We start from the raw sequence: 14,455 nt of genomic DNA, 5'->3' as shown, positions 1-14,455 counted from the left end.
AAAGGCCTCAGATAAAAAGGTCAGAGAGTGGTTGAGGGAAGACATCTGCTGTCAACCTGTGGCATGGCACACTTGTGGGGTGCACACGCATGCACAGAGGGCAGCGGAGAATGGTTAAGTCCCATCCCCTGAAATGGCAGTGCCATTCACAATGTCCTAACCAACAGCTCAGCTCGGGCTAGACTGAGAAGGATCGCTGGCAGGCAGATAGAAGTCGATACTCAGCAATCCTCAGGAACCTGCCTGGCAGGAAGAGCCTTCCCTTCCCTGCCTCTGGCAACTGGGACATCTAGCTCCCTGTTAACATATACATATAGCACATATCAAAGCTCCAAGCTAACCTCCAGGCTCTCTCCTCCATATTAACATTAGCATTACCTGTGATGTATGTGAAATCCATTCGGCTCTTCCAGCCTGCATGCTTCCTCTTCCCTCTGACCTAAATTTCCAGGCTACTTCAGATTCTTCTCCCTCTCTTCCACTGTCACACTGTTCTCTTTAAAACTGGCAAACACACCTGCCCCCCTCCCCCAGGTAGCCATGGCAGCTTTGGACTCCCCGAAATGCCTCTGGTTTCTCTCTCCCCCACCCGACAGCCATGAGACAGTTTCATATTTACAACAAACCTCCACCCCACCCATGTAATGGCCTAGTTCAGTGGTTTCGTTGAGCCCTCACAAGAAGGAAAACCACTCGAGGCCCTGTGGCCAGTGGTATGCCGCCTCTTGACCCCTCCCATGCTTATATCTGGATCTGGGGGGGGGGGAAGCTGGACAGCTTAAAAAGCCGCCCACAAGCTTCTGTCAGGGAAACAAACCATTTCTATCTTACAGCTGAAGAAGTTGAAGGACCTCTAGGACCTCAGTAAAATGCCTGCCTTACGTTTAAAACACAATTTGTGTTATGAAAATTCTCAAAGAAATGAAAGCAGAGACTGCTATGTTTTGTAACGCAGTGGCATGATGTGGTGGGAAGGGGCGCCTTAGTGGCCCTGTGCTGACGCATCCCCCACCCCCACCCCAAGGTACCAGCCATATGACAGGTCTGGTATAAAATGAAGTTTATTTGAGGGCCTGAGAAGTGGGGGTGGGGGGGAGGGGCTGTGAGAAGGAATGTGGGAAAGAAAGAGGACAGAGAGGGACAGAAAGAGAGAGGAGAGAGAAAGAAGGGAAGAGGCTGGCTGGGAACATGTGGAGAGACATGGGGGTGCGTGGGGGGAGAGAAAGACAGGGATGAGAGTGTAAGGCCAGAGGGGTAAGGGAGCCAAACAGTCCTTTTATAGCAAGCCAGGCTCCTACCTGGCTAGGTAGCTGTTGGGCGGAGCCTAGAAGAAATGCTAACAGACAATCCCTGTATCATCAGTTTCACATCAGTTATCGTGGTCCTCCTGTGCCTCCAGAGTGCTGAGATCACAGGCACAGGCTCCACTCTTGACTGTGGAATTCACTCCTTTCAGATTGCTCCCAAGTACTGAAGAATCATCGTTTCTCTTTTCCACATGAATGAATTTGTTAAATAATTACAATATTCACTTGATCCCAATGTCAAAATTATATGTTACACTTAAACTTTCCCTTCCCTTTGTTCCTATGCTTGCTCTCTCTCTTTGCCTGTAGAAAGTCAGTGTAATTGGCTTTAAACATCCTGAGTCCCTTGTGGCAAACATAAGCAAATGCCTCTTGCTTAAGTGTGTGTGTGTGTGTGATGTGTGCACAAGTGTGTGTGTGATGTGTGCACAAGTGTGTGTGTGTCATGTGTGCACAAGTGTGTGTGTGTCATGTGTGCACAAGTGTGTGTGTGTCATGTGTGCATAAGTGTGTGTGTATGTGTATCATGTGTGCGAGAGTATGCACACATGCATGCATTATTCACATGTGCTCACATTGTATTCCTTTCTCAGGTGAAGATACTGTGCTACAAGAACAGTGTCTTACTCACTTAGCAATACTTCCTACGAGCCATTCTGTATTGCACTTTAGAATTCCCTTTGTACCTCTGTCTCTTTGTCATCCTCACTAACCTAATATTCTACTGTGTGACTTGTTCAACCAGGCACTAGAGCCCCACTGTCACTGTACCCAACTTCCCATAATGGGGAATGCTGGACAGAGATGTCCCACTGGAGTCAAGGGTCAGAAACAGGAGAACTTTGTCACAAACTAACATAGGATGAGGCTCTTTCCCAGATGTGACCATTTTCTTGCTAAAACCAAATTTGTTTTCCCATCAATGCAGATCTGGAAAGACTTGCCACATCTAAAGGCAGTGGTGATATACCAAGAACCCCCTCCAAAGAAGATGGCTAATGTGTACACGGTATGAATAGCGGGCCCTGAGTGATGAGTGGGGTCTGTCTATGCTACCCAGCTATCCCAGACTGACTTCTATGCCCTACCCTGCCACAGATGGAGGAACTCATTGAACTGGGGCAAGAAGTGCCTGAGGAGGCCCTAGACGCCATCATCGATACCCAGCAGCCCAACCAGTGCTGTGTGCTCGTCTACACATCGGGCACCACAGGAAACCCCAAGGGTGTGATGCTGAGTCAAGACAATGTAGGACAGACACCCAGATGGATGGGTGGGATGGGTGGACTCTGGGCTGTGGTCCTGTAGACAGATACCCATATGGATGGGTGGGATGGGGGGACTCTGGATTGTGGTCCTGCCTCAGTAGCCTCTTGGGGAAGCCTCTCTGGCTGCTAAGTTTAAGGGGCTAGATGAGTTGGAACGTCCACCCCTTTGTGGTATAGACAGAGCACTATAGAGGGAAAAGGGAAGGGAACAGATGGGAAGCCTGTCCCTGGAAGTCTCCAGAGCCTGTGGAAATGCCCGTGAGGGCACCTACCTACTCTGAGAACCTGTTAAGAGGTAGCTTAAGCCCCTAAGGAGACCTCACTCTACATACTTCAAGGACTGGGTGTGGACCTGCTGGGGCCATTTTCCTTCCCCTCAGATCACATGGACAGCACGGTACGGCAGTCAGGCTGGGGACATCCAGCCAGCAGAAGTGCAGCAGGAGGTAGTGGTCAGCTACTTGCCTCTCAGCCACATCGCTGCCCAGATCTACGACCTGTGGACAGGCATCCAGTGGGGAGCCCAGGTCTGCTTTGCAGATCCGGATGCCCTAAAGGTCAGTCTGTCTTCCTGACTTCCTGCCCTGTGTGAGCGAGGGCACACCCAAGTGTGTGTTTGCATCTATGGTCCCTGTGTGCATCCATTGGTTGCTGACTCCAGTGCACATAGTGCTCAGAATTCTTTTACTTTATTTTTTTTTTTATTTTTCCAGTTTTTCGAGACAGGGTTTCTCTGTGTAGCTGTCCTGGAACTCACTCTGTAGACCAGGCTGGCCTCGAACTCAGAAATCCCCTGCCTCTGCCTCCCAAGTGCTGGGACTAAAGGCATGTGCCACCACTGCTTCAGCAGCTATTTGCACACCCTGACTTAGATGACTGAACAATTAGGGAAAGTCTTATAAACTGCCTTCTTCAGTCCCAAACACTATAAAGCTACTGCTTCCTCAGAGTATGACCACGAGATGATCAGAGGGTAGGCATAGCTCCCTGTACCCCATCTCATAAAATATATCTACTCTTTGCATCTTTATTCTAACCATGAGGAAAGGTTCCCAGAAACCACTTAGCTGTCATCCTCCAACATAGTGCCTTGGTACCTGGACAGTCTTATGTTTATTTCTAAAACAAACTCTGCTGGGGAAGGAGGAGGCCGAATGTACTTGTTTGGCTGTTGTTGTTGTTGTTGGTGGTGGTGGTGTGTGTGTGTGTGTTATGTGTTCATGTGCTCACCTGCGTGCAAGCCATGTGAAGGCTAGAAGTCAACAGAGGCTGCTTTCTTCTATAATTCTCCATCTTTAAATTACAAAAATTAAAGATTAAATAAATACTTAATTTATGTTTGCATGACATAAATGGAGACCAGAGAGGACACAGGATCCCTGGGGCTGGAGTGGCAGGTAGTTGTGGGACTCCTGGTGGGTGGGTGGGAAAACTGAACTCTGGTCCTCTGGAGGAGCAGCATGTACTCTTAACGGCTGAGTCATCTCTCCAACCTCGTCTGTCTTCTTTTTTTGAGACAGGCTCCCTACTCTCTGTAATAAATCAAGTGAAATTAGTTTTGATCATTTTAAATTCAACCTTACAGATATATTTTACTGATATATTTTTAAAAATATTTACTTTATGTGTATGAATTTTTTCCTGCATGCATATATGTGTACACCCATGTGCCTGGTACCCTCAGAGAGCAGAAGACAGACGAGGTCATTGGATCTGCTAGAACTGGAGTCATAGCTAGGACTTGTGAGCTGCCATGTGGCTGCTGAGAACTGAACCTGGCTCCTTTGTAAGAGCAACAAGCATTGTAAACCACAGAACCATCTTTCTAAATCTTACAATTAATGTTTTTTAAATGAGGGTTTTTTCCATTTATTATTTTTTTCTTTTTTCAAGACAGGGTTTCTCTGTATAGCCCTGGCTGTCCTGGAACTCACTTTGTAGACCAGGCTGACCTCAGACTCAGAAATCCACCTGCCTCTGCCTCCCAAGTGCTGGGATTAAAGGTGTGCACCACCACCGCCTGGCTACATTTATTTTTTAATAAATACACCTATCTATGGGTATAAGGATGAATGTTAGTAGATTGCTGTTAGGGATTATGCTGCTTTAGTACTTTAGGGGCCACAGCCTCTCCTCTAATAGATAGCACTACTCATACTGAGGAGTTAGCTAGGTTTCCAGGATCAAGCATGTTTTACCCCCTGTACATGGCTCTAAGTCGGTTATAGAGCTTTTGGTTACCATCAAAGGATACAAGATTCTCCTGAACCTCAGTGTTATGATGCTGTGATGACTGCAGAGATGGTTCCTAGGCAGCACGGCTGGGTGGGGCCTGTTGCTTTGCTTCCCTCCTTTGGAAGCTTGCATTGGTGCCTTTGATACCACGAAAGCTGGCCCTCGGGGAGGGGGCATTCAGGTTAGTTCCAGTTCAGGGGCTTCTGAGCCCTCTTTCTGAGGTTGAGGTGTCTTCAGCAATGGGGATTTACTTTCTATTTCGGGGTGGAGGTCAGTCAAGGGCAATAGCAATAGGCTGTGTTTGAGGAGTCTATTAGACAGCCCTGGCTAATAGCGCAAAAGATGGGGGTTTTGTTAGATTGTCTTTGGCTCTTAGATGGAGCACTGTCAATTCAGATGAGGAAAGTTTATTATAACTATACATGTTTATTCATACGGGGAATTGTGCGTTGTGGGTTTCCTTTAATGGTATGATTCCTTGTGGCCTTTCAGGCGTCCTTACTGTTATTTGACTCATCTTCTGTGTGTACCTCCCTTCCACTTCCCTGAAGAGCCCCCCTTCCCATCTCTGCTATCAGCTAACTTGTGCCCTCTTATTCTCTCTCTGTGCTCTCTGTCCCCCTGTCCTGGCAATGATCCTGCTTTACTCTCCTGCCTTCTGTAGTAACTGCAGGCTGTATGCTCACATCTGAAGACTTGGAGCCACGAGCCTCCAATGGGAGAGAGCACGTGACGTTTGTCTTTCTGGGTCTGGGTTACCACCCTCAGTATGATCTTTTCTAGTTCCATCCCTTTGCCTTCCAACTTCATGAGTTCATTTTTCTCAACAATGGAATGATAGTGTCTCATTATCTGAATGTAGGATGTTTATATGAGGCAAGGCTCCCTATTGAGCCCAGAGTTCCCTATTTGGGGCATATTTTTCAGTTATTGAATCCCTGGGCTCTACTCTCCAACATGGCGTTTCAGGCACATGTGCAGTGACTGTCTCTTTGGGTGGGTGCTGAATTCGGGTTCCCATGCTTTCTTGACTGAGCCATTATCTGAGCCCCTTTGTGTTGCTTTTAAATAATTTTAAAATTACATTTATTTGTTTTTGAGGCAAGGGTGTGTGTGTGTGTGTGTGTGTGTGTATGTGTGTGTGTGTGTGTAGAGGAGAGAAGAGAGAGATTGGTTAGCTGGCTGTCCTAGAACTTACTCTGTAGACCAGGCTGGTCTTAAACTCATAGATATCCACCTGCCTCTGTCTCTGTCTCCCATGTACTGGGATTAAAGGTGTGAAGCACTGCATCCTTTATTTATTTATTTATTTGTTTGTTTGTTTGTTTGTTTGTTTATTTTCTTATTCGTATGGAATACAGCAGAGGTCTTATGTGTTTATAGTGCACAGTGTAGAGGTCAGAGGACAACTGTCAGGGGTCAAGTGTGTCCTTTCACCTTGTGGCTTCTGAGAATGAACTCATGTTGTCAGGCTTGGCCATAGTCCCCTCTTACCCACTGAACTATCCTGCTGGCCCTTGTTTTCATTTGTTTGTTTGTTTATCTTGAGATGGGCTCTCATTAGATGGCTCAGGCTGGCTTTGAACTTGATATGTGCCCAGCCTGGGCCTCAAATTCACCATCCTCCTGCTTCTGCCTCCTAAGTGCTGAAATTGCAAACATATACCACTATACCTGGCAAAATGAGGTTATCATGTTTGAGTTAGACAAATGCAGAAAGGTCTGAGGGATCAAGATGTTTCTCAAGCATCAGGCTACAGTGGTTGGCAAAGGACGCCAAAGTTCTGTTAGCAGATGTGGGGATGCAGCAGTTGAACCACAGCCACTGGCATGCACACAAACTGGACACAAGTACGAATGTACAGGCCCACAGGAGCATCTGTGTGTAGCATTAACAATTATACTGAGAGGCTGTGTCTCCAGGCCTGGTACCACCTCTGCTTCTCTCTGGCCTTGAGCAGGGGACCCTGGTGAACACACTTCGGGAGGTGGAGCCCACATCCCACATGGGAGTGCCACGTGTGTGGGAGAAGATCATGGAAAGGATCCAGGAGGTGGCCGCTCAGTCTGGCTTCATCCGCCGCAAGATGCTGCTGTGGGCCATGTCAGTCACCTTGGAACAGAACCTTACCTGCCCTAGCAAGTAAGTTGGTGGCAGGAGGCCTGGGGAGGCACAGGGCTAGTTCACACACAGAACTAGCAAGAATCTGATAGGTATCCTGGTTCTAAAAGACTTCAGTCTGAGGAGACCTTGTACTGTAGCCTGTTTACAACTGGGCTTGTACTGTGATACCATTGCAGACACAATGGGGACAGCTGGCATTCAGGGGCTTTGTCTGGGAGGACTTATTTGCTTCTTCTGTGTAATTCATCTTACTAAGGATAGATAGCTCTTGCCAGCTGCTTGCCCTCAGTAGTGGCTTTAGAAGGGTTATCTTTGTTAAGACCTCTATTGCTGCAAAGAATCACTGTGACCACAGCCACTTTTATAAAGGAAAACATTTAACTGGGGCTGACTTACAGTTTAAGAAGTTTAGACTGAGCCAGGCGTTTAATCCCTTTAATCCCAGCACTTGGGAGGCAGAGGCAGAGGCAGGCAGATTTCTGATTTTGAGACCAGCCTGGTCTACAGAGTGAGTTCCAGGACAGCCAAGACTACACAGAGAAACCCTGTCTCAAAAAACAAAAAAAAAAAAGTATAAAAAGAAGTTTAGACTGTTATCATCATGGCGGGAAGCATGGCAGCGTGCAGGCAGACATGGTGCTGGAGAAGGAGCTGAGAGGTCTCCATCTGGATCTGCAGGCACTGGAAGGAGACTGCCACATTAGGCCTGGCTTGAACGTTGGAAACCTCAAAGCCAGCCTCCAGTGACACATTTTCTCCAACAAGGCCACACCTCCTAATACTGTCACTTCCTATGCACCAAGCATTCACACATATGAGTCAACAGGGGTCACTCTTTTTTTTTTTTAAGTATTATGTATTTATTTTTATTTATACATGTACACTGTAGCTGTCTTCAAACACACCAGAAGAAGGCATCAGATCTCATTACAGATGGTTGTGAGCTACCATGTGGTTGCTGGGAATTGAACTCAGGACCTCTGGAAGGGCAGTCAGTGCTCTTAACCGCTGAGCCATCTCTCCAGCCCAACAGGGGCCATTCCTATTCAAACCAGCACAAGGGGCTTCAGTGACACAGGCTCAGCCATTCCAGCTTTCCCAGCAGCCCATTGGACTCCTCAGACCTCTCTCCAGTCCCTTCTGAGTGCCTATTATCACTACTTTTTATTTTCTGAGACAGTCTTAATGTGTAGCCCGGGCTACTTTAAGGATCTGGCTCCTCCTTCCACGGCCTTCCAAGTGTTGGAATTATAGGTATAGACCGTCACATCCAGCTCACGACTCCTTTCCAAGTTCCCACACGGTGCTGCGCAGATATCCACAGTAGTGATCTGGCCTCGTTTCAACATAAAAATGCCTTTCAAGTCGAAGATTCAGCTTGGAGTTAGAGCACTTGCCTACAAGCTCAAAGCTCTAGGCTCGGAACCTGTGACTTCAAAGAGGGGAGGGATGGGGGAGGGTGTTCTAATATAGTAGTGCCAGCTCTCTGAGAGAGGTGGACATATCTGTTCATCTATAGCTTCATTAACACACATGAAAAGTGACCATGGGAGTGTTGCTTTGTAATCCCAGCATTCAGGAGGCTGAGGCCGGAGAATCAAGAGTTAAGGTCTGTCTGCTTATGCTATGGAGCAAGTTCAAGGCCCAAGTAAATTCATGAGACTGTCTCATAATAAATAAATAAAAAGGGGTCTGGAGAGATGGCTCAGCTTGTTTGACTTCATGATTCATGACATATCCACATGCAATCAGGAGCACTCACATTTGCACAAATTCATGTTACATACAAGGCCAATATCCAAAATGTTTACAAAGGGTTCAGCGTGAACAACAATTCATCCAAACGGACAGCTTGGACGGCCATGCTGGGTGCATACTCACGAGAGTGTCTTTGTTCTTCCTCCTGTGGATCATTCTTCTCCACGCCCCTCTCACAGTGACCTGAAGCCCTTCACCAGCAGACTGGCGGATTACCTAGTGTTAGCCAGGGTCCGCCAGGCTCTGGGCTTTGCCAAGTGTCAGAAAAACTTCTATGGAGCAGCTCCGATGACAGCAGAGACGCAGCGCTTCTTCCTGGGCCTCAACATCCGCCTGTATGCAGGCTATGGCCTCAGTGAGAGCACAGGCCCCCACTTCATGTCCAGCCCCTACAACTATCGGCTTTACAGGTAAGGCTTGAAGTTGGGACACACCGAGGGCTCAGATGTCCTTGATGACACCCTTTGGTGCCTTGGGGAACGTGTTCCTCTCGCTCTCCCCTTCACACTGAATCCCTCGCCTCAAGTGTCAACTGCCATCTTGGGCCCCTTGCTTGTCCTGATACATCTAGAGGGGCAGTCTTTGCCACAGCGACATGCACACACACATGAGCAGCACCAAACGTGGGAGTAACACACACACATGAGTGCACTTGCATACACTTGTGTGCATAATACAAGCAAACATATACACATGCATATTTACACACCAAAACAAATAATAATGCTAACAATAATAGTAGTAGTAGTAGCAGTAGTAGTGATACTAAAATAATAATATGTAGTAGTACCAAAATCTGAAAAAGACGGCCTGGAGAAATAGCTAAGCAGTTAAGAGCATGTACTGCCCTCGCAGAGTTTCTAGTTCCATCCCCAGAACCCATATTTGGTTGTTCTTTAACTGCATGGATTTCTAGATCCAGGGAATCCAGTGTTCTCCTTTGGATGCTGCATGTGTCTGTGTGCATGCATGAGCACACATATAATTATTTTTAAGTCTTAAAAAGCAGTTCTGAGGGCTGGAGAGATGGCTCAGTGATTAAGAGCACTGACTGCTCTTCCAGAAGTCATGAGTTCAAATCCCAGCAACCACATGGTGGCTCACAACCATCTGTATTGAGAAACAAATAAAAAAAAACCTATGGGTGGGGTCCGGATTGAGCAGGGACTGGAGCGAGTGGGGCCCAGAGTGATCGGGACTCAGAAAGGAAGGGCGGGGAAAAGCAATCCTGAGAGGGGGGACCCCCAACCACCAGTGAAGACTTTGCAGACTCAGGAGCTGACTCAGGACTTTACCTGGCCTCCTCTCTTTTATCACCAGCTCCGGCAGGGTGGTACCCGGCTGCCGGGTGAAGCTGGTGAATCAGGATGAAGATGGCATCGGTGAGATCTGCCTGTGGGGCCGCACTATCTTCATGGGTTATCTGAACATGGAGGACAAAACCTGTGAGGCCATTGATTCGGAAGGCTGGCTGCATACAGGTGACATGGGCCGCCTGGATGCTGACGGCTTCCTCTACATCACCGGGCGCCTCAAAGGTGAGCATCCCTGTCCCGGGGCACATGGGAACTAGAGGAGCAATCGGTGCAGAAGTAAGTCCTGATTCCAACACGGTTCATCGGTGCTGCACCCTGAGCCTTCACTGAGTGCTACATGTCTCTATCAGTATCAGCTCAGGGCAAGTACTGTCACAAATAAACAAGGATGATCGGAGAGATTAGATAACTAGTTCAGGGTCACCGAGATAACAGCCCCCAGGAGGCAGTGCCACTTCCTTTCTGGAACTTACATAGCCAGAGGTACTGCTCAACCTAGTTCCAGCCAAAGGAGGTTCTGGTCCTTCGGAAATGCAGAAGGTCCCGGTCCCACGGATTGGGCTGTACTAGTCAGTAAGCCCAGCAGTAAAACTCAGGCTCTAGAGCAGAAGGCAGCTGCTAGGGGAACTGTGCTCTCTTCCACCACCTAGTGTTCACTTTTATAATGACAAACGAAGAAGCCTGCGTTCCAGCCCTGAGAGGAAAGGCCCTGTTTTTAGGTCAGTGGGTTCTCAACTTGGGGGTCAGGACCACCCTTTCACTGGAGTCCCAATATCCTGCATATGAGGTATTTAAATTATGATTTATTACATAATTACATCTATGTACCTTATATAACAAAATTACATCTACGAAGTAACAATGGAAGTAATTTATGGTCAGGAGTCACTACAACATGTATTAAAGGGTCACAGCATTTAGGAAGGTATTGTTTAGATGGTATGGTGAAAGGTAAGAATCCAGATACCCCGTTTCTTCAAAAAACACAGCAGTGCTGCCCACCAAAAAGACACCCTTTCTCGTGGTCCTATACGGTCAACGTTGAGACTGTTCTGTCCCAAGGCACCAGTATCCCCTTGAGTAGCTTTAGACTGGGCTGGTGTCTGGTTCTGTGGATTCTGTGGCCTGATCATCCCCTCCATGGTACCTTGGACGTTCCTTTCATTTGCATTCCCGTTTGAATTTAGACTCACTGTATTGGTGTCTGCAATAGGATGGCTTACATGGTGGTTTTCATCTCGCTGAGTCTATAGATCAGTCTTGTGAGGTTGTACATCCTTCAAAGTTAAGTCTGTCAATTCCTAAGTACAGTTTCTCCCCCCCTAACATCCCCCCTCCATTTACTTAGGTCTTTGACTTTTCATTCCAGAACTAGTGTTGTAGTTTTCAGTGTGGGGTTTTTGCATCCATTCATTTTAAGAATTTTATTTATGTGCTATGGTCAATAATGGCATTTAAATTTTTACTATTCATTCCTGAGATATAAAATGTAATTACTTGTTTTTTATATCTTGGTCTTGAGTCAAATGACTTGTTTGTTGTTCTAAGGATTAAATATAGGTCTTTGAGCCAGCTAGGCGAGCTTTCTACCACTGGCCGGTGGATAGGCCAGACGTACTTTTTGCTTGAGACAGGGTCATGCTCTGTTGCCTAGGCTGGTCTCGAATTTTGAATCCTCGTGCCTTAGGCCTGCCAAATAGCTGGGATTACCCAGCAGGCCCTGCTTCAAATGATCTTAACGAGCTCACAGAGTGGTTGTCTTGGAGTCTTGTGTTTGTTCTGTTGTCTTTGCTTGCTCACTTATTAAACAGGGTTTTGTAGGTAGTCCAAGCTGCCCTATAAGTCATAGTAGTCCTGCTTCAGCCTCCTGGGTGCCTGGATCACAGTTTCTGTGCCACATGCATAGATGCTATTGATTTTTTTTGAAGTTCTGTGGAATGAAACCAGGCCATTGCCCACAGAGTGCAAGGAGCTGAGCTGCCTCTCCAACACTCTGCAAGTTCTAGCATGTGTGTGCTTTTGAATGTCCTATGGACAAAATTATGTCATCTGCATATGGCATTATCATGACTACGCCTTCTTGCTCAGGTTAGAACCTGTTCTTTCACAGTGTTGAACAGAAATGGTAATAGGCCAGGTTTGACCACAAGCACCAACCACAAAAAGAAGAAAAACAGTGTGTAGTGGAGCCAATTCCTGTTTTGTTTTCTGATCTCAGTGCAGTATCTTCAACATTTAAAAACAAATGAACGAACAAACAAAACAACAATAACAACTGTTTTTTGTTTTGTTTTGTTTTGTTTTGTTTTTCTCTGTATAGCCCTGGCTGTCCTGGGACTCACTTTATAGACCAGGCTGGCCTCAAACTCACAGAGAGAGAGACCCACCTGCCCTGGATTATTGACTGCTGGGACTAAAGGCATGTGCCAAGCATAGCCTGTCTTAAAAAACATCTTAAATTTTTAACCATTTGTTTGCATGTGCATGCCCCAGTGCATGAGAGCCATGCCCCATGTGTGGAGGTCTGAGGGCAGCTCTCAGGAGTCAGTTTCCACCTTCCACCTTCTTGGTTTTGCTTCACCTCTCTAGTACTCTAGGCTAACTACCAATGAGCTTCTGGACGATGCTTCCCTCTACCGCCCATCTCACTGTGGGATCATTGGATTACACATGGGCTTTTCACACGGGCTGGGGAATTGAACTTGGGTCGTCAGGCTTGCTCTGCGAGAACTTTCCCCTGCCGTGCCTATCCCAGGGCCTGTCCTCCCTACCTAATTGCTAAGTATGTTTTATATAGATTTGCTACAGACATTCTTGATTAGATTTAGGAAATTCCATTCCGCATTAGTTTTCCAAAGGGTTTTAACCATGTCCACATATAGAAGGCGTTGGTGGGACAGACAGAGAAAGGCAAGAGTGAGGCATGTAAGAGGAATTATGAGCCAGGCTAGAGCTGCCTCTTCATGTTCCCAGAATTTCTGGGAATTTTTCTCTGCCCTCTGCTGTTCCAGACAAACCCTGACCATTTGAACTCCATTCCACCTCTGCCCAGCTCATCCCCTCAATAACTCGCTTGCCCTCCATCACTTGAATATTCTAAAACATTGCTGTAGAGCACCCGGGGCTTCCCACTTAAGGGAGGCCTTGTGTGACTCTCCTGAGCCTTCTCCACTCTGATTCACCCTCAGTCACCAAAGCCTCTGTGCTTCTGTCCCATCCTGGGCGCTGCCTGTCAGACCTCTCTACAAGCTTCTCATCTGGGGCTACAGTTTCCTGTCTCTGTAACCCTGCGGTTCCCATCAGCTCCTGCTCTGTGAACTCGTCACAACTAGGCACTGCCTTGCTCTGTTCTGGGCCTGACATCAGGCTGGACCTGGGCATAGAATGTGGCCAGTGACCTTTTTGAATTAGATAACCAAGAGAGGAGACACTCTCACAAATGGGTCAAAGTTCAAATTTAGTGAATTTATTTTATATAATTTTATCTCATTACTTTTTTTTCCTTAAAAAGTAATGGGTTTGTTCACAGTTTGGCTGGAGCTAGGGGGAAGGTGAAACTTTTGAGCTCCTCTGTGCCTCGCTTGCAGCGCACTGCTACAGATTGTGGAAATGCAGGGTATTTGGGTCTACAAGGAACGAAAATCTGTCAGAATCTTGTCCTGGGAGGTGGCTCTTCCTCGGAATGGGAAAAAAAGAAAAAGAAAGAAAGAAAGAAAGAAAGAAAGAAAGAAAGAAAGAAAGAAAGAGAGAGAGAGAGAGAGAGAGAGAGAGAGAGAGAGGGAGGGAAAGAGGGAGGGAGGGAGGGAGGGAAGGAAGTAAAGAGAGAGAGGGGGGGAGGGAGGGAGGAAGGGAAAGAAAGAAAGAAAGAAAGAAAGAAAGAAAGAAAGAAAGAAAGAAAGAAAGAAAGAAAGAAGGAAAGATGGATGAAAGGAATGAAAGGACATGACTGGTCTCAGGTTTCAGCACCAAATGAATGGAGAGAGAGAGATGACTGCTTGCTCCTGGGTACCTGCAGGAGATAGTTTATTGTAGATATGAGAGAGGGCAGAGCTAGAGTGGAGAAACCCAGACTGAGCTGTGCCATATGAGGAGAGGGGGGAAAGCAAGAGGGAGGGGGGAGAGATGAACCAGGAACAGCAGCCAGGTGGCCCAGAGGTACCAAGAGAGCAGGGACCAAAATGGTCAGATTATATAGGGAAGAGCATGCCCAGCCCCTGGCCAGAAAGCACAGGGTAGGGGTGGTGTATGCCAGCTAGGAGGGCCCTGTAATGGACAGGGACTGTGGGATGCAGGGAGGGTCTGTCCAGGACCACTTGGATGGGTTAAGTAAGCACTTGGATGGTGTTTTAGTCAGGGTTTCTATTCCTGCACAAACATCATGACCAAGAAACAAGTTGGGGAGGAAAGGGTTTATTCGGCTTACACTTCCATACTGCTGTTCATCAC

General features: G+C 47.1%; 1 protein-coding gene across 1 annotated transcript in view; it reads left to right on the top strand.

Annotated features, from left to right (window-relative positions):
* Acsbg1 (acyl-CoA synthetase bubblegum family member 1) overlaps positions 1-14,455 on the top strand; it is a 60,050-nt gene that overhangs the window by 37,709 nt on the left and 7,886 nt on the right. Inside the window, exons 6-11 of the mRNA XM_021171826.1 lie at positions 2,236-2,316; positions 2,406-2,555; positions 2,956-3,132; positions 6,772-6,953; positions 8,873-9,103; positions 10,014-10,231. Coding sequence (XP_021027485.1) covers positions 2,236-2,316; positions 2,406-2,555; positions 2,956-3,132; positions 6,772-6,953; positions 8,873-9,103; positions 10,014-10,231 — 1,039 coding nt within the window. The remainder of the gene's footprint in view (positions 1-2,235; positions 2,317-2,405; positions 2,556-2,955; positions 3,133-6,771; positions 6,954-8,872; positions 9,104-10,013; positions 10,232-14,455) is intronic.

Source organism: Mus caroli, chromosome 9 (genome assembly GCF_900094665.2).
Source record: "Mus caroli chromosome 9, CAROLI_EIJ_v1.1, whole genome shotgun sequence".
Lineage (NCBI taxonomy): Eukaryota > Metazoa > Chordata > Mammalia > Rodentia > Muridae > Mus > Mus caroli.
Note: the sequence above shows the minus strand (reverse complement) of the source record. Positions and strands in the feature narration are given on the sequence as shown.